The sequence below is a fragment of the Nasonia vitripennis genome, chromosome 3, assembly GCF_009193385.2.
Source record: "Nasonia vitripennis strain AsymCx chromosome 3, Nvit_psr_1.1, whole genome shotgun sequence".
NCBI lineage: Eukaryota > Metazoa > Arthropoda > Insecta > Hymenoptera > Pteromalidae > Nasonia > Nasonia vitripennis.
The window spans coordinates 11,045,146-11,065,300 of NC_045759.1; the positions used below are offsets into that span (position 1 = coordinate 11,045,146).

General features: G+C 45.1%; 1 protein-coding gene across 3 annotated transcripts; it reads right to left on the reverse strand.

The window, feature by feature from the left end:
- Positions 1 to 45: 45 nt before the first annotated feature.
- Positions 46 to 20,104, reverse strand: LOC100119067 (rab11 family-interacting protein 4). 3 transcript variants are annotated; one of them, XM_008212428.3, is made up of 13 exons: positions 19,966 to 20,104; positions 19,433 to 19,721; positions 18,425 to 19,031; positions 11,922 to 12,172; positions 9,253 to 9,531; positions 8,093 to 8,170; positions 7,888 to 7,926; positions 7,237 to 7,354; positions 1,803 to 1,967; positions 1,141 to 1,510; positions 885 to 1,051; positions 723 to 791; positions 46 to 551 (listed from the first exon to the last, which is right to left on the reverse strand). In XM_008212428.3, exons 4-13 carry the CDS (start codon positions 12,041 to 12,043, stop codon positions 429 to 431), a joined length of 1,530 nt encoding a protein of 509 aa, XP_008210650.1. In that variant the 5' UTR covers positions 12,044 to 12,172; positions 18,425 to 19,031; positions 19,433 to 19,721; positions 19,966 to 20,104; the 3' UTR covers positions 46 to 428. The 3 variants fall into 3 exon arrangements, with proteins under 3 accessions (XP_008210650.1, XP_032454624.1, XP_031782318.1); XM_032598733.1 differs by lacking the exons at positions 18,425 to 19,031; positions 19,433 to 19,721; positions 19,966 to 20,104 and adding an exon at positions 14,155 to 14,265; XM_031926458.2 differs by lacking the exons at positions 11,922 to 12,172; positions 18,425 to 19,031; positions 19,433 to 19,721; positions 19,966 to 20,104 and adding an exon at positions 11,649 to 11,889.
- Between the last annotated feature and the right edge of the window lie 51 nt (positions 20,105 to 20,155).

The following is a 20,155-nucleotide window of genomic DNA, read 5'->3' on the forward strand; positions in this document are numbered from 1 at the left end:
AAAAGGAGAAATAGGTATCGTGAGAAATAATTTATCACAAAGATATTAATGTCATGAAAAATAGATCTTTAATAGACGCTTACAGTAAAACAATAATATTAATAATCATCGTATATACAGAAATACGAAGCTCTGTTTTGTCCCATCACAGATTTTGCACGCCCATGTGCTGAGCGAACACGTTGCAGGCTCGAGAAAATGAATTTTCTCTTTCCCTTCTTGTCCTCCCGCGTTTCGTCGTGCAATTACTATGTACGCGAATCTCATCTGATCTACTGAAGCGCTCAGTAGCGACTGACAGGCGGACACTCCCTGCAGTTGAGCCGATGGTGGTGATCGTGTTGCTTTTGGGTCGGCGCCGCGGCGATCGCGACTTTCGTTATTATTGTGCTGCTTCGTCGTGCGACGCACGCTACGGCTGCTCTGCGTCAGTGGGGCTGCTTCACCTCCAGCAGCTGAGGGTAGTTCTCGACGACGTTCAGAAGGATGTTGTCGATGTATGATCGAAGACGTGTGTTGACCTCTCGTTGTTCCTTTAGCGCTTGCTTCGCCTGAAAATCATAAACAACGATGTTAGTAAATACAATCCAGAGCAGTGCTGAATACGAGTTACAGCCATGCTAATCTTAGAAACGAGTCTAGCTGCTTTTCACGCATAAATCGAAAGTGATCGCGTTTAATTGAATTCTCAGACAAGCACAACTGCACGAAAGTCTACTTACTTCGGCGAGAGTAGTAAAATTATCACAAATGTCGGCGTTGCCAGACTTTCCAGTATCGACTCCGTCGGCCTGCAAAAAGAAGAACAAGGCGTGGGCAATTAATGGCGTGCCTCGAGTGCGCAGCACCCTTAAAATAGCTATTCAAGAGAAATCTTAAAATACCTGATCATGCGTGGATCCGGTTAAGAGTAATTCAGTAGCAAGACTTGGACTGTTTTTCCTATTGATCGTATTATCGTTTGGGTCCTGTCCACTTGGCATCAAGAGTTCACGGCCGACATGCAGAGCCGCAGCTGCCGCTTGCAGTTCGTCTCGAGATTCTTCCAAATCTGAAAATAACAATCGCGAAGAGTTAGTTATTTTTACTCTTTAAAGCGCATCGTAACGCTATTCAAATTTCAGTAGACAGCAAACGTACTCTTATTACGCGCCCTGAGGTTCTCAATTTCCTGGGCCATCTCCTCTATTCTGCGCTCGGCATCGATCCTCAGCGCGAGTTCCTCTTCGGCGCTCTTCAACGCCCGATTTGTCTCCGACAGACTGAGAGCCGTGCGTTTCTCGGCTTCCCTGGCTCTGTCGGCGTCATGCTGCGCCTCCTCGAGGGCCAGCTCTAGCCGTGACTTCTCGGCTCGCAGCTTGTCCAGCTGCTCCCGGAGACGGGCTGCCTCGTCGCGCGAGCGGGTGCATTCAAGCTCCGCGGCCTGGAGCTTGATCGCGCTGTTCTCCAGCTGAAGCTCCTTCTCGCGCTCCAGGCGGCTGGCGTATTCGCGGTGCCTTCGTTGTTCGGTCTGCAAAAGAAGAGATGCGAATGTTAATTTTATTTGTTTATTCGTTGTGATAGTTTTTGGAATCCCGACGGGGAAAGTTATTTACAGAATATGACAGTTACTTCAAAGGCCACCGAGTAATAGCTCGCTATCTTCAGCTCGTTACGCTTCGATAGCTCTAATAAAAGTTGCGATAAGATAATGAACTATACATTCACGGAGATTATTATAAAGCTAGTTGCAACGCTTGGTGGAAATGTTTGATCTGCGTAATGAGGAAACACGCGCTTATAGATCGTAAATCGGCACATACCTCGAGCCTCTCTTCAGCCCTGGCCTCGGCGTCCTTCGAGGCCTCCTCGAGCATGAGTATTCTCGCCTGGAGGGTCGCATTTTCCTGCTTGACCCTCGCGTATCTCTCCTCGCCGGCCGATTGCGTATCCACGAGGGCGTGCATCTGCTCCTGAATCATCTGGACCTGTTGACCGACAATGCGTGCATTGATTAATGTTGTGTCCTTGACGCTCGCATGGGCGTGGGCGTGTGCGTGTAGTGGGAAAACAAAGGAAGAAGGTCAGAGGCGGAATTTGAATTCGTTTGAAATGTTGCGTTGAATTCAATTCATTTCAAAATACGGCTAAATAACGTATTTTTCATTTTTCTTCTTACTAATAGTGATGATAATAGCGCTGCATCTCAGAAACAAAATACCAACAAAGTAATAGCGAGCAGAGGCGCGTATCGATTTAAACTCCGGTGAACCCAAGAAACCAAGCCCACTTACCGATGCACGGACTATAGAGTGTAAGAAGAAAATTATATTACACGCGCTTATAAGCGCGGAAAATGAGATTATTTTTGCTATTAATAACGGCAAACCACGAGAGGCGTGTACTTCGCCACTTCCCAGTTTTCCCCGACTTTTCCATCGTCGTTCGCCACATTACATTTTTTTTTAAACTGCATTCACTCATCACTCTTCGTCCTTATACGGTACGCAGCAAAATAATTCCCTCGTGAACAACAACGATAATTCTCGCGTTACTACAAAAAGCCGTGGATGGCAAAATTTGATACAGCCGTAGGTAGACCGAGCATAGCGAACGTTGGACTGACTGTAAGTACAGGGGAGCTACTGCAAGCTTTGATCGCCAGTCACAACATAAACATCGAGTATACACAGCTAAGCACGTATTGTAGAGTACCTATCCGAATCAATAAACGCGCGCCTATACCGATCTCTCTCCCCGAAAATAACCCTGCCGAAAAACAAAATCCTACAAGTTCCCTCAGCGAAACGCATCTAAATATAACACCCACGCGTCTCTTACTTGCTGGTGCATGAGGGGCTCGCCGAGCTCGTTAATTCCGAAAGCCGGCCCAGCGGCCGATCTACCAACGCCGGCACTGGAACTGGTGCTCTGTAATCTCGGGTCGCCCCCCAGGAACTCGAACTGTCCCTCCCAGAGGTCGTACTCCAGTGCCGGCGAGCCGTCGCTGTTCCCGAGTCCCAGGGAAGCCGGTCCACTGCCGCTACCACTGCTCGGCTGTTGCTGCTGGGGCCAGCGGTCAAGCGACGGCGACGAGGCCGTCAGCACCTCCTCCGCCGATCCGTCCATCGTATCGCATCTTTAGCGCGGCTCACCGGGCTGGACGCGCTTCTTCTCGTGCTGCTGCATCGCCGGAGACATCGCGCCGCGAGAGTAAATATAATAGTACAAGTCGGAGCTTTTCAATTATTTCGCCGAGTTATTACGCGCTTATTGTATACAAAGAGCTGCACAGTCTTTTGGAAAATAAATAGCGATTTAGTATGCGTTGTGAGCACGCTAGTCGAGGATAGATCGATACACGCGATATTTATTAGCACGCTCACAGTCGCTCATTGTACGTATGTTGCACCAGGCGAGTCCGCACTACATATGCTAAACTGCTTCTGACTCACAGCCCGACTTAAACTCGCGCGATGGCACACTGCGAGCGAGTCTCGCGCGTTTGGCTCGCGATACGCAAATAGTCGCCGGACTCCCGGAGATAAAAGATTACAAGTGGACGCGCGGGTCACAAGCGAAAAAAATTATCGGAATGCTGTACAGTCCCTCGCAGAGATTTTTAGAGTCGTCGGATCGCCGGAAGCTTCAAATGACACACAGAGTATGTTGTAAAGTTGAATTGCACACACGGAGAAGAAGAAGAAGACGAGAGATGAATCGCGAGATTGGAAACGGTCGGCTCGGTGCGGTCGCCGCAGCGGCCCGTCGACGGCACACTAGCCAGCCAGCAGTCCGGATATATCCGTAAAAGCTGCCTTTGGCGCCGCCAGTCGTCGCGACGACGACGACGCGAGTCAAGGAGGGAGGGGCACGTGTGTTGCAGCTGTGTGTCGCGTACACACATGCACGCGGCTATAACGATGCGCGATGCCTGTGTTTATAAGTAAAGGCCGGTCTCTCTCCCTCGCGTCTAGTCTCGTTAATTTTAATTAAGTTTGCCGCTCGCGGGGCCTGGTTAACGACGAGAGGAGCTTCGCGGCGAGCTGGTCGAGCGTTATTGGATTACGGGGAGGGGATTTCGTGTGTTTGTTGTTGTTGTTGTTGTTGTTGTTGTTGTCGTTGACGACGGCGTTTTTCTTCGAAAAATTCGGAAAATCGCGGTGATTTTTGGATAATTTCTGGCTGGTTTATTTTCCTTGCTGTATACGTCGAGTGTTTTTTAGGAATACTATAGCTATTAAATTATGCGCAGATTTGCATATGCGATAAAAAAATAATAGTTTCTTGAAAAGTACCGTGGTTTAGTGCTACCGTAAAATTTTTTTACAGCAGCCAACTTATTTTCCATAATCTCATATTTAAGCCTGACTAATAGAATTCAATCTATCATTCAGTCGATCAATTTTGTATAACTATGTGCAATAAATTAGGCATCGATAAAGCAGAAATCACTTTCCCACGCGGACGCGATAAAACAGAGCGCTGCATAGTGGTAAAGACTATAACACAATTGAGCGCTGTTGGCGAGTCATTCAAGTGACGATTTTGCAGCGTGTTATACGATTATTATTTACAAAAACTTGCTGCTAAAATAATGCGTTTCACCGAACGTTGCGTAACTTTCCAGTGTGACAGAACGATGGTATCCGTTTTATGTGTAACAGATGGCGATCTTTTATTGACCGAAATTCGTGTCCATTATGTTTTTCTAGAACGGAAGTAGCGTAAAATCGATAACCTTTTTTCAGCTCAATTATAGATCGCAGATTAGTCTAAACTACTACGTTTCGGCAGTGTAAACTACTTTTGAAAAGAAATTTAAGTAAAAAACAAGCTAAACTAGTCCAAGTAGTTTTAAACTTTCAACTAGATTCGCCGACCTGCGCGAATACTTGGAGATCACCCGGAAATACCGAATCGATTTTGATAGCGGCGTGCCCACACATAGCTGTGGGATAACAAGCCGCATGTGGTGAAATTAGATTTTAATGATAAGTCTGGCTTTACGAGAAATCACACGCACCGCGCGGTTACGATGATAGATAGGAAAAAACAGAGTTATGGAAGCGTAACGTTTATTTGAATCAGTGCCAAACTTACTGGCAGAACAAGGAAGCGTGGCCGAAACCCATTTGGAGTTATGACGTCAATATATACCGACTTTTCAATATAGTACGTTGGAATTCACGAGAGATTTTACGCGATTTGAAAAATCGATTACCGCCCGAAGTTTAAAATGAAAAAAAGCAATCGAGTTGGTTTTTATTTTAAAAGATTCGTCAACTGCATTGAAAAATAATTTATTTTTACGTTAAAAATTTTTGCTCAAAAGTAATTTCACGTTTCGCATGCAGCTGAGAACGCAGCCATTTATGCAACGCGGCGCATTGTGAATATTTCAAATCTATATTTCTTAGTCATACAATACTGTATTGTAACTCTTATCCTACTTCTCTTCACTGCGAGAGATTCCTGGACGAGACTATAAAGGAACGTTGTATACGTAACTCGAAGTAATAAAAGTTACGCTAAAAATATTGAACATCTAATTTGGAATTTCAAGCATTATGCATCACGACTCTCTGCAAATTTTACAGATTTCTGCAAAAGTCATTTTCTAATTCTTCTACAAAGTAGCCTCGCTTTGTCACTTGAAATTACAGAGTGGTCTAGAGAACGCTGCTGAGCAATACTTTCAGCAAAAAATTCGACTAACCTGACCGATGTACATTTTACAAGGTATTATATTTGAAAATAAACCTTTTGAAATTCGTTTAAAATTAAATTTTCATGGAGCTCTCTTTGCCTATAAAGCACAAACGGATTCTCGGAAAGCATATTTTCTCATAGCTTCCAAATTTTACATACTACCGCAATAAATTTCAGATTGTGAAAACTGGGTTATCCTCGGCAAATATACGCGACCGAGAAAACGCCAAGCAAGTCGCGACGACAAAGCACTCGATAAACGCGCGAGCAGAGAGGAAGTATAACGGCAAAACGCGACGACGCGAGAACGCGATAAACAAACCGCTTTTGCGCGCCGTCCTTAGGCACCGCTGCCACCGATCCAGTCCTTGATGAACTTTTCCCAGGCGTAATACGCAGCGCCGGACAACAGTATCAGGAAAATAAAAAACGGCCAGCCCGGCCAGATGACCATCTTCGAGATCTTCGACGATTTCATGGGGCAGGCCATTTTTCTAGGACTCGAGGAGGCTTCTTAGTTATTATTGTTTACTTATTTTTTTGTTCACTTTTTTTGGTTAAATTTTAAAGTTTAGTGAGACGTTTTGATACTTGAGAATTTAGAAAGTTATCGAGTGGAAAAGTTTGATTTTGAAGGTGCCGAAAAAGGTGGTTATTAATTTTGTTTGACAAATCATTGTGACAAGTGAGCAGCGAGGCCGACTCCGCATTAACAACTTCACATACGTTCCATTTGAATCCCGCATGTCGCTATATTTCTACAGCGGCAACCTACGTATGCACTTGGGCATATTTAATGTTATGATTTCTCTTTACGCACAATTGATTTTTTACGATGTCGTAACTTTTGACATTTTCCCACAAAACCGGCACGTTGCGCAGCTACTATTTGCAGAATCGAATTTCGCAAAAAACCCGTTACGGCGCAATATGGATTTAGTACGCATATAACCACTTGAAATATAAACGAGATGCTAAGAATAAATTGTCATAGCCGACCGGCTCTTCGGGCTTTTACTGACGTGATACTACGCTCGTGTACTGAAATTATTCCGGGGTAAATGACTCAGTCTTCACCCACGGTTTATTAAACGCATCTCTAATTAATGCACGTGTAATTGTGTTCTGTGATTTAATATTGCGATAAATTAGTCAGCCTCTGCGAAGATAATTTTCAAGTTAAAATTAACGCCGTTTAAACTAAAACTTAGTTGTAATAAAATTAAAATTAAAAAATAATAGAAAAAGTTTTAATGAAAGTCGTAGAGTAATGTTTACTGAAATTATTTATCGTGACTAACAAAAAACTTCCTCATTAAAGGGAATTTTCAGAATCGCGCAATTACCGATGCGATTTCTAGTCAGTAAGAAAGCATGCGAATAAAAATTGACCTTCTTTTTCGAGTAAGAGTAAGGGTAATGCCGAGTGACCATGTGTTATTGAGTTTACGCCTGGAAAAAGGTGTATTTGCGACAAAGAGAAAGAGGAAAAAAGAAGGACAAGTTTGTGTGTACGCGCTCATAGAAACATAAAGTGAAACTCACTCGATGATTCAGGTCGATGACATCGTCCTCGAGGGAAACGTCGCTGTACACGTCGTCGGCCGTGTCGCAGATGGATCCTCGCCCCGAGCTATTGAAGCTGCTGCTTCTATACAGTTGGCTGCAAAAATAAGAACGTCGAGTATGATTAAATAAGGCATTGCGATGAAGTAATTGGCGAAAGGGACTTTCCTTACTTCAGAATACATATTTGCTTAGATCATTCCATCTAATTTACATTCATACATGTAATTGAATCGACGCTATGAGCTTCATGAGATAGTCTCTGAGTAATACTATATCACGCATGCATTTTACTTATCGACAGGGGCGTTCATTCGTGAATAGCTTTCATCGATATAGCTCATGTTTGGTTTCGATTCAATTAACGGGTCATGTTCGCAAATAAGTATCTGTAGCAGTGAAAACGAAATGTATTTTTAAAGTACCGAAGTGCAACTTGAAAACATAGCGTCGAATGTAATTTTAGTTGTAAATTAAATTAAGATTTATTTAGTTATTCTAAAGATTATATCATTTTGAGAATATTCTTACATGTACTAGGTCGGCTTGATTTTTCAATGACATCACGCTTTACATTCAATGCTATATTTTCTCAAGCTGTACTGCATGTATGTAACTATAGACACTTACCTAGCTAAGGCATTGGAACTTAGCCGCTTCCTGTTAGCGCTGTGAGAACGAAAATGACGGTATTCTTTTAGTACAGGCGGAAGTATCGTATATCGGATTTTTTTCATATTGTTATGTAGATGCTGATGAATGTGCATCTTTTTAAAGAAAAGTTTTACGTGTATATAAGTCGAATCTAATGTAAAAATGTGCGATGTCAACTTACCCAGCTGGCGATCGTCCGAGGGAAGTTCGCAGCCACGTGTGCCTGCCCAGAAGCATGGAATTAGGACTGCGTGGATTTCTGCAAAACAAAATATAGTTAGTCGATTGAAGAAGCACTTTTATCTTAGTTTTAGTTATCAATCGGTTTGATCACTATCACTTAGACCCGTTTTTCTATAGTTTGAATAACACTTACTTCCGACGAATATACGAAAGATATAGGATGGAAACTATGAAAAGCATGTTGTATAATGCAAAAAAGTAACTCGAGAATCTGAACTGGAAAGAGATTTTTCTAGAGCAAAACTGACAGTCGGGTCGACAACGAATTCTGAAGTGCTCGACTTGCTAGCGCAAAGGAAGGAAGGACACTGCTGCAATTCGGCTACAGGTGCAAATACGAAGTACTCCGACGCAGGGAAGCGTAGGTCCACTTGTTGGATTGGTGGAAATATTCCAATCGGAATTACCGTTTACTAAGGGGTGGGTCCGGCTCAAGCAGTTCCAAGAATAGGCCCAGGGGGGCATTATGTGGCTTTAGACTATTCCAGATTTATACAGCTTAATCTCTCTTTTATACCTGAGGGTCAGAGACAGGTATGCACCTGAGCAGCTTACATTTCTTTGAAAAAGATGCGCTCTTCAGCCACTGACGGCAATACGCAAACAGCAACGCATAAGTTTTACATTGGAAAAGCAAACAAATATTAGAAAGCGTGTTTATCTAGTGTGAATAGAAACTGATGTCGGCCCATATTTTAATGCCACGGAGGAAGAGTGATGTGCGAGCGGCATACACTGCCATTCCTCAAAGTATATAAAAACGATAAAAGGCAAGCGACACGAAACACGCGTCCCGGTTAGACGTATAAATCAGCAACGCAGCGTGCATAAATATCACTACGAAGTTCGTTTGATGACAAACCACTAGCAGTCGGATAAATAAAAAAATACTCGAATCCAGCGAGAAATAGCTACAGACGCTCATTAAAGTCAATTTGCACGAAAGACGCATCGGAGCGGGCAATTAAGATTCTCTGCTTTGCATAACAGTTTAGCCCAACACGGCGCATCATAACACGAGCTCATTACGGTTAACATGAAAGCCATTTAATTTCCATTATCCCCACTCCAACAGCGTAGGATGTGAAAAATGCATACCTGTTAGGGTTGGCGCCGGCGATGGGCGACGCTGCAGGGGAACCACTGCCCTGCGGCGAGTCGGCGTCGTCTATGACGCCGAAGGCCTCGTACCTCTCCTCGTCGTCGGCGGCAAGATTGCTGATGTTGGGGTTGGCCGCCGGACTGCTGACGACGGGTCGGCCGCCGCTACTGCTGCTCGTCGAGCTGGTGCGCTCTGGACTGGCCGAGTAGGGACCGTCCGTACGGCCGCCGCTCGACGTCAGCGAACTCGGCTCGCTCCGGCTCCAAGTCGACGAACTGCAACCGGGACGTGCACAGACTTATTGATATGTGACGCTATATACATGTGTATACGTTTATAATGCGGGACGCCAATTTTCTATAGCTACTGCATAGGCTTATGCGCGTGTGTGAGTGTACGCAGCGGGTATAGGAGGAGGATGTCGGCGTAGGTGTCTGTATAACGTTCGTGGAGTCCTAGTTACAGCGAGGGATACGTGTGGGTGCGGAGCAGTAGTCTGAGCGCCGGTGGCAGCTATAGTGCACGGCTATTGTTGTATTCTTTTTCTGGACTGGATTTTCGGACGACCGACGCGAGGAGGTTAGTGTTATGCGCGTTGTGGATAAATTTAGAGACGCGAGAGGTACGTGACAAATTTGAATAATTGCTTCATCGAGCCTAACGCAGCCGCACATGTTCGTATACTTTCACTCCGAAGATAATTGACTCGTTTAAAAAACTTATCGTCGAGCTTCCGCGCCGCCATTATTATATTATTCTCAAGCGTAATAGCTACTTGTTTGTTGTATTAGCTTCGTTCAAGGCTCTTTAAACAAAAACGAATTAAAATTCCTCGCTAATAACTCAATTCGACGGAAGAACGAATTCCCGAGGCATACATATATATATCTATGTAGATTTTTAGTCACTGCTCTCTTTTGTCTGCCCTATCAAAAGTAAAACAATGAGTAAACTTCTCGAGAGCCGTACTCGCAAAAGTCTTTCGCAAAAATGCACTTTTCTTGCGCGAATAATTCATCGCGATGTCGAGACACGCGCGTTTTTATGTTTAACTTTTGTACGCGCACGAGAATGCCTGCCTGCGTTGTTTCCTTTATAATTCACAATTTTGCATTCCCACCGCGAAATTGCGCGCCGAGGTTGATCCTCTGAAAAGGACCGCGGAGGCATGAAAACACGTCTCCTCACGCATATTACGCTCTCCGTGTATACGCGCGAACGTGTGCGTAAAAGTACGTATACGTGTACGTAGGTGTACGCGTATACCGCACAAAGGCCAAGGCGCTCTCAAAAACTCTCACGCGGCGAAGACAAAAAAATGCACAAAAGAAGTGACGCGACGCGTATATTCCCGTTCAAGGGTTCTCCTCTTTTTTCTCTTCTTTATTTACAGCCGCTATCTTTGTCGAAGGTAATTGCTCCGGGGAATTCGGTCGGCGGTGTGAGAAAATTTAGAAAATCACCGCGACTGATCTCGAAACGCGATTTGAATTATGTAATTCTACTCGCCGAGAGGGACATTAATAATAGCAGCGGTTTGACGATTTTAGTCACGTAATTGTACGCATGTACACAGCGAGAGTGACTGTGTTTGGATTATTTTTTCGGTGGTTCAGCTGCGCTGCGGTAATTAAAATCCGCGAAGGTTGACGTCGCGCCGCGAGAGGTTCAATCATCATAAAACGCACTGGCTCTCTCACACACACACACACACTCTCTCTCTCTCTCTCTCTCTCTCTCTCTCTCTCGCGCGCGAGGCTCGTTTTAACCGGCTGTCACCGATAACGCCGCGAGCTACTAAACCTGCACAATACGCGGCGCGAAATTCCTCACTCGCGACACACGGTACGGACTGAGCTTTAAAAAGCGAGATAAGAAGTTTCCCGCTGATCGAACGCCGTTTCAAAATCAAAGGCTCCTGAAATTTCGCGCGCAAAGTCGTTTTCACGCCTCGTGCGTCAACGAAAATTCCTTGCACCCTGACGTGTCCTTGCGCACATCCCGACTCGGAAATCTCACGCTTCGATAGATATAATTTTCTCCCTGGGAGAGCGCGTCACACGCGAAAAATTTGAGGAATTCCTCGCGGAACGCGTAAGAGCACATCAACAGTATAGCGCAGCGCAGAATTTAGAGAACCCGTTGACCGGAAGCCGCGGATGTCACGTAACACAAATGATACGCCGCGCTTTCTTCTAGCGCGCGGTATATCTTTATTAGAACGCGCACACACACTCGTAATTGGTTGTTATAACGCTCGTTGTTAATTCGCATCTTCAGGAAGAATTCTTCGCGCGGCACTTCTGCACACTGGCTAAATTTAGCCGAAGACGTCACACGGAACTTTCGAATCGTTCCAAAATCGGCCGGCGCCGAAATATCTGTCACATACCTCAAACTCGAAGAAAAGTAGAACATGCTCGTTTTACGCCATCGCACAGGTATATAGAACTAAACGAGCAATTACGATGAGAAAAGCACACCGAGTAGCAGAATCCTAGCGCGCGGCAGCACAGCTAGAAAAACACTTTCCACCGCAGAAAAGGCATTTCGAGCGCAAGGACTATATCGCACGCAGGAGGAGTTCCGCATCGGTATGTTCTCCCATCGAAGCTTGGGACACTTCTGATGTCGCAGCGCAGCGTGTAAGTATCGGCTAGCCTACCTGGGCTGTTGTCGCTCGAGCGTGGCGTGCTCGAGCAGCGAGGAGCTGTCCGCGCCGCCGACGACGTTACTGCTCTCCTGCAGGCCCTCGCTCCTGAGGCCCGGCAGCCGGGAGCTCACCATCGTCCGAGGATCTCCTCCTCCTCCAGGCCGTATCCTCTCCTCCTCCTCCTCCTCCGCAGTTTGCCGGCGGTGGTCCGTTAGAGCGTCGAGCGAGCGCGTGACTCACAGCCGAGAAATGCCCCGCTCCTTCTGTAAGCATAAGCGTATACGTTTGATCCTTTTACTCGAGAGCATAGGTAGTAGGATAGTATATCGAGTATATGGAGGGGCTTTGGATTTCAATGGCCGGGCGATTGTCTATACCTGAGCTGCCGCCATAAATTATTTCGGAGATTTCGGAATTTTGCAAGGGAGCTTCGCATTCGCGCGCACATCGGTAGCAGGCTTGTAATTTACCCAAGTTCTGCAACGTCTGGCGTAAGGCCCTATGCGAAAGTGCGTGAACAACGCGTGCATCTGATGCGACGATTTTGCAACGATCACGACTTGGGCAACGCGACATCGGTTCCTAGACCAATCTACTGATATACATGCGAGTATACGCTCGATTCATTGCTACAAAAGCCAAAACACGGATCACGTAGAGGTGCGCGAGCTCGTAGCAATTAGCCTGACAACTCGCATCACATAAATCCCTTCGCGTTAGCCTCTTCTCTGCTCGGCTGTTCCCTATCGGCTCGTACTCAGCCACCTCGTTTCGTTCGCCATTCCATTCCTCCTCTTTCTCTCAGCGGGTAGGTATTGCATACCTCCAGTTTGCACACACTCGTACACACAGAAAGAGCAGCACAGCTGTGTGAGTGTAGGATGTACTCCATTGTACGCCTCGCGGGCTCGTGAGAGGTGAGATGGAAGAATGCCGATTACGCGCATGCACGCCGCTGCCGCGCGCGAGGATATACCCTTTCCCGCGCGCGCGCAGAGAGTATACAGCATCGAGCGAGAATGTCGATCGGAGCCTGAGAAAAGGATGTGCCGAGTCGAACGGAACGGAATTAGCACAGAGAGAAATGATTGAGTCGTTGATGCCGGCGCGGATTTTTTCCTAGCGCGTTTTGCGAGAATTTTAAATAATGACTGGTTGGCTGTATTGTTCTATGTACGAGGAGGCGGGAGAATCTTCTCGCGAGGATTCTCGCCGCGGGCGGTGTGTGAAGCGAGATGACGAGAGACTTTTACTTTTACTTTCCGCGCACTGCCAGCTCAGTAGGTATTGTAATCCTCGCGACACGTTATACCTACGCTTATCTGTTTTAAATACGCGCATAGTGCGCCTGCTGTAGTTTTGCAATTAACAGAGGTTTATGGTTTCTCGGAATCGCATTTTACAGTAAAATAATGCACACGCAACGGCTTGCGACATTATCTCTTTTTTCTCGGAATGAAATTTATTAGTTTATAAAGTAGTTTACAGCTCGCGGTGAAATCGCAAGTGATGCTATAGAACTTTTTCTATTTACGCCCGATCGACGAGCGCGCGCTGCGTTTATGTAACAATTATTAATGTGCTTGCATAAGGCCGATGCAAATGTTTAGCCGAACGTGAGAAACCTACATTATTCCATCGCACTCTATAATAACCACTCTATATGGGGCTCGACTTTAATTACATTACGCCTGGCGTTTCGTATATCAATTACTAACCCATTGCCCGTATATACGCAGAAGTACATATACTTTTTCATTTTACAAATCGCACGCGGTATGCTCGACAAATAAGCTGGGAGTATGGAACGTGCAAGGATAAAAGCCTTTGATTCGGTCGCGGCGTCGCGATAATTAGGAAATTTCAGCGCATTTGCATCAGAATACAATGGCCTGCGGCCGGCGCTACAGTGCGTGCTTGCCAGAAGTCCGAGCATTCTGTACGCCCACTTGTGCACGCGCTCTTTAGAATATTTTAATCCTATTTGAATAGCGGATTGAGTGTAACCTAGAAATGCTCTTTTCACTGATTTCCCCCCTTTCCAACGCAAGACTACACACACTCGAGCGTAATTACAACTTAACATTTTTTTATAAACAATATATTATGCAGATGCCGACGTTTTCAGCGTTTACGCTCGCTTATTTATTTTGCATAATCTCCACACAAAGCTTTCGTTTCCTACACACAGAGCATCGCCAACACGCATTCACAGTACATCACCGGCAATAACGACGCCGCTCACCGCTATAATGCGAACACTAAAAAAACAAGCCACCATCATCTCAATCTCATTGTTCGCCCATCTGCGGAGGAATTCGTTAGAAGAGGAGTGTCCCGCACAACAGCCGGCGAGCAACTGCACAACTTCGCTTTCGAGGTGTTGGAGCAGCGCGAATCGAGTTTTCCCCGCTTTCTTTGTTTTTCCGTGTGTAGTATACGCGCGGGCCGCGGCGCTCTGAAAGGTTTTCGGAGCGCGTGGAGAGAAAAGCCGCGCATAGTCTTTCACCGCGCGCGCGGCGCTTTCATTTTTTTCGATCGTTACATCTTCATCTAATTAAGCGCGATGAAAAAGCCGGGGAATGGATAATTGGTCGGGTAATTGATCTGAGCCCAGGATGGCTGTGGCTAATTAACTAGAATTGATGCGTTGCGTCGATTGAGTTATTAAAGGAAGCTTGTTTGCGTATATAATACTTTGAAAAAGTTGACAGGATCAAATCTTTTTTTTGCGGAAATGTTCGCGTTCGGTTCCCCGCTTTTGAAAATGCTGTTCGGTGCAGTAATTATAGCAAGACTCGCAAGACGACACGCGAAATTGAGGTTTTGCAACAGCTGCAGTCGCAGCGCAGCTAGGAAATTGGCGCAATTTTCCGAGTTCAGAATGATAGTACGTTTCGACCAGAAATTCGCTCTAACTCGAAACTGCAAAAAAAAATAACGAATCTCGTCAAGTTGAAATGAAAATCTGAAAAGTCATTCTCTACAGCAAAGCATAAACACAGACGTTCTGTTTAGCAATTAACACACGCATAATTTAAAAACCGCACATCCATCCAATCTCAAAACTTCCCACACGTTCAATCCCAAGGACAATGAGCTCCTAACCACGGAAACGACTAAATACCCGACACACATCTCTCTCAAACCCCTCCGCGACTCTTCCCTTTTTCTTATTCTTTCCAGCTCCGCACAGACACTCACGTTCCCCTTTTCAACTCATCCTCTCTTTCGCTTTTCTTCGTGTTTTTTCGTCTGTGACGCGAATAGCGCGACGCTTCTCATGCCTCCACGCACGAGACTTCCGCACACGCGATTATCTCTATATACAGCCTGCGAGGAGAAAACGAATTCGCGTGGGCGCCAACTCAAGCGGACTTTTTCGGACCTACTCGAAGAGTTTCTCGCACGAGCACGAGAGAGTAGTAAACGGGCCAAGTTGTTCTTGCGGTTTTCGCCATATACTGCTAGGATTTTATTGGACTTTCTCAGAGGGCCGGCTTCGTGCTACATCGAACTTGATTTTCAATTTGCTATTGACTTTTATAATGACGAGATGCGGTGGCGTGTCAGGGAGACTCTATTCGAATTTTAAACTCTGAAATCGATATCGTCTTCGTTGCGTGTAATAAAGAATTAATGGGGATCGAGTAGTAAAATCCTGAAAAAACAATCGTTTGAATTTTACAGCCTGTAAGAAAACATTGCACTTTACTTCTCACGCTCGACGACTGAAATCGGTGAATTTTTCGAAGCAGATTTGCTTAGGATTTTATTGCTCGTCAAATCGCGATTTTCACGACGCAACAGTAAAAAGAAGCGAAATGCTGAGATTCTTGTCGAGACACTGTCGATCGATTTCGTTTTCGTACGCCTCCTTCCCATTGCGAACCAAAATGTCGTAAATATTTCAAGCAAAGTCGTAATGCGATATCTGCTTTTTGTTTACTATGGGAAACGGTTCGCTTTGGTAAGCACATTTCCTTTGATTTCGAATCAGTCGCGAGCTCCGGTATAAATGTTCTCGATACGTCTTGATAAGCACCTACTGTAAATTATTACACATCGAAAAACCCGTTTCGAAACTTTCTTTAATTTATGCCGGTAAATCAGCGCGTTAGCAAATATTAAAAAAAAAAGCTTTTGGGATATAAGTACTCCCACGGTCGTAAGAAAGATCATTATTTTTAGATGATGCGAAGCGCATGAAATTGTGTTCAAGGATACTTTTACGAATTAATGTATCTTTATACACAAACAAAGAAAAAAACATACTTCATAAAACATGTATTCCTCGATTAATCAATAAATATGATAGTAGTAGAGCAAAGTTGCTATTGTACTGACATTTTTAGATGTTTATTTATAAAGCGCACAAGGAAAAAATGCGTCGTTACATAAAGCGATTCGCGGAAAATATACCTACGTCCGCAAACATTCATATGACTTGAAATTAACGTTGAAATGGCCAGGGACCTTCGTGAGTTCATCTCTGACGCGTCTGTTGACGGGCTAAAGCCGTACGAGTGCCGGAATCACCCTATATGTATATTCCCAAATACGCTTCTTTAATATGATTTCCGAGCGGATGAAGGTATCAGTATGATTTTTTTTCACGGAAAATGGGTATTACGTTATACACCTCGAAAGCTTGCTATTATATTTAAATTTTCGTTTCATGTTAGTTACAATATGAACAAATTCTATTCAGCGCAGAGCTATTCGAACAATAGTTTAAAATTCCTCTATCTTTTGTTATTTAAATCCTCTAACTGTATAGTACGTAAGCCTCGTTGAAACCAGTTCAGTGAAGTGGCAAAGCGCGGAATAATGGCGGCGCCTACCTACTCGCGCTCATCAATTATCCAAAAAGTAACGGTTTTCGGGTAATTACACAGGGCGTAGCTTCGCCCCCTGCGCAACTACAGCGACAGCCGCATTACTCCCCAACTCGACCTCTCACCTCGTGCCTACCTATAGTGCACCTAAAACCTCGACTGTAATTTGTCCGAGCTGACTCACATATAGAAACATTCTATTATTAGACAATATGTAGCAACGAGTTCACAATCGCCCGATGAAAAAGAGGCGTGTAGTATAATCGAGCCCAGCGTATCTCGACACCGAATTTCAGACGTCAACCCAACCTTTCACCAATGCCCAAGTAGCCCACTCTCGCGTATCGAGTATACATGTATTACCAAGAGCGTGTAACGCGCGACGACGATGACGACGACGCATCGAAGGTAAACAGAATTAAAGGAAAAAAATTCTCCTCGAGCATCGAACGAACGGAATTCCGTCCGCGGTCGTACTTGGCGCGGAAGCCACTTTTTTCTTCCTTTTTGCGCGAGAGCAGCGGCCCCGTCACGATCGAATCGCGCAGCCAGCGAAAATGGACTTTGCTGCTGTTGGGATTATTGGCTGTCGGCTTCCCCGTTTTTTCTCTCCCTCTATCTCTATAGTTAATATAGTTTCTCGCGCAGGAAAAAACGCTCAACGACTGGTCTATTCGTTTCGTGATTATTTTCTATACATACAAGTCGAAACTCGGCGTTACACGAAGTGATATCGCATATAATTCACATTGTACAGTATACATACGATATGGGCGGGTTGGCTGTTGTTGCCGTTACCTAACGACCGCTGCGCCGTTTACATAAACAACAATTAGAAATTTATCTCTACAGCTAACTTACACCTCACCTCGATTAACTTCCCAAACTCTGTTATCAAACGGTCGGCCGTTTTAATACTCTGGCGTACAGCGGCAGACGAATTATTTATAGCGCTTGGCGAGAAAACGAGTACAAATAACGTAGGCAAAAAGAGGAGGAATTGAAACGAAAGCCCGCGTGCAAAAAGCGCGTCCGAGAGTTTCGAGTGACCAGAAAGAGAGAGTGCAATGCCGTATACTGCAGTCTGCTCTCTCGTGTTTCAGCGCTGCATATATCCGATGCCCGCACGAGACTCTCCGTATTCCAGAAGCCCGACCCGATTACACGTATCGTAGTTCATACCGCCGCTGCAGCCAGTAACACTTGCTCCTCTCTCTTTCCGTCTGCCTGCGTGTGTATATCTGCAGTTTTTACTTCTGTCTCGTTTGGCGTACCGAGATCATCAGACTGTATGTGTGCACGTACGTGCGCGCACTGAGCCTGCGCGCGTGCAGCTCCGAAAAATAAACACGGTGCGTGTACGTGCGAGTGTATACATAATACAGGTGTATCGATGTCAGTTATGAGCTGCACACACATCAGAGACGGAAGGCCGATAAAGACGAGAGAACGCTAATAATGATGATGTTTTGATGAAAGAAAAAAAGAGTACAGCGAGAGCCGCGAGGTTCGCGTATATAGCAGACGGAGCGCCGAGTGGAAGGGGTATGCGCGAGAAGAAAAAGGTGAGACGTTTCGGTCGAGGTGACGTTTTCTAACCGAATGACCCTCAACTTCAGCGAACGAGAGCAGCAGTAGCCAGAGAATGACACACTCAGCCTACGATATAATACCTACGTTTCTCTCTCTCGCTCTCCGACTCTTGTATAGCGGCGCCAAATAATGCAGACAGCAGAGCCAGTCACTCAGCGGACGACGACTATGTAAACACTAGGTGGGCGGGATTGGTGCACCTGCAGTCTCGTTTCCGAAAGTAGAAGATGAGCCAGGCAGGCAGGCTTGTCTAGCACCAAACACATAGACACTCGCACGGTATACAAACGAAGAATGCCGTAAACTTGCACCGTAGGTCTGCCGCGTTCGCCTCGTCCGGTGAGTGCGGTGCCACTGGCTGACTCTCTCTCACTCGTGTGCAGGTACACAACAGCCAGTCCCGTGATGGTATCCCCCGCGCAAGATGAGCGAAGAGAGCGCGGCGCATGCGCCATGGCAGCCGAACAGAGCTGCTTGACCGCTTCTGCTCGCAGGAGTTGGCGTAATTACGCGACGTCTCCACCTACTGACCGTTGGAATTCTTGCGGCCGAGCCGAGTGGTGTGAGGTGGCATCCTTTGCGCCGGAAAGAAAGAGATTTTAAATCTCTTGCAAATTTTTGAGACCAACGATGCTCTAGATGAGGCTTCAAGAGATGACGCTTCATTTTAATCGTCGAGATGATCGAATATCTGTTCGAAATTGATGGTTTAAGTTACTGTTTAGCGCAACGATTGAAATTTTGGGTTAAATGCTGTAAAATTTATTTTATGTTAAATATTTCGTCATCGAAATACGCGCTTTTAAAACAATTTTTTGGCAGTTTTTTTAAGAAAATGAAACGGATTCCTCAATTTTTATTTAGAATTTTATGATACTTAAGTTTTAACGTGTACCCATGAAAAACTATATAAGACAAAAAAAAAAAAAAAAGAATGATTTTTTGAATAATCTCAATTTTCTCAAGTTTATAAATGTTTGAAACAACTCATCACACGACTGTTCAAGAGTCGGTGGAAACGAGGTCTTTAACTCGTGCCTGAGAGAGAAAGCAAGCTCCAGTATATGTATGTGTGTGTGGGATCGACTATACCTCCGTCTTTGTCCCCGACGGTGCAGTTTAAATAGCCAGTCTAACAGCGGGCATATGTACGTGCATTCGTTATGCGCACACAGGTGCGCTACTGTCTCTGTCTGCTTATCCCTCTCTTCAGTGCAGTGCGGCGGTGGCGGCTACGGCGGCAGGTACGAGAAAGCACCAGTGGCTCTCAATGAAGCGCGAGCTGCTGGATATAATGTCTCTCCTGCCCATATACTGTCGATGCATGGGATTTTCTCCAATCGCGTGTTCTGGCAGCATCTTCGTGGAATGTGCGCGCGTGCTATACAGCAAGAAAAAGAAATTTTACGTTAGAGGTTGAACAGTTTTGTGGAAACAAGGTGGGGTGGATTTTAGTCATGCGATTTGCTATGGACGCTTTGGGAAATGTTTCGGGCATAAATCGTTGTAAATGCTTATTACTGAAAAATACAAAAATGATGCAATGTAAAAATTTGCTATTGACATATCTTTTCTGAATTTCAACATTCCTTACTGTAGCTTATCAAAAATATGTTTTAACTCACTGGTTTAGATTCGTGCTGGCAGCGCGACTCTACAAACACCAGAGTCATCAATTTCGGATTTGGTAGTCATGCCAATACTTGATATTCTACTTTTTAAAATCTAATTATATATTACTCTTGAGTATAATATATAATTGTCTTCTTTAAGTGTATGATTGAATAACAAATTTTACATCTTGATTATAAATCT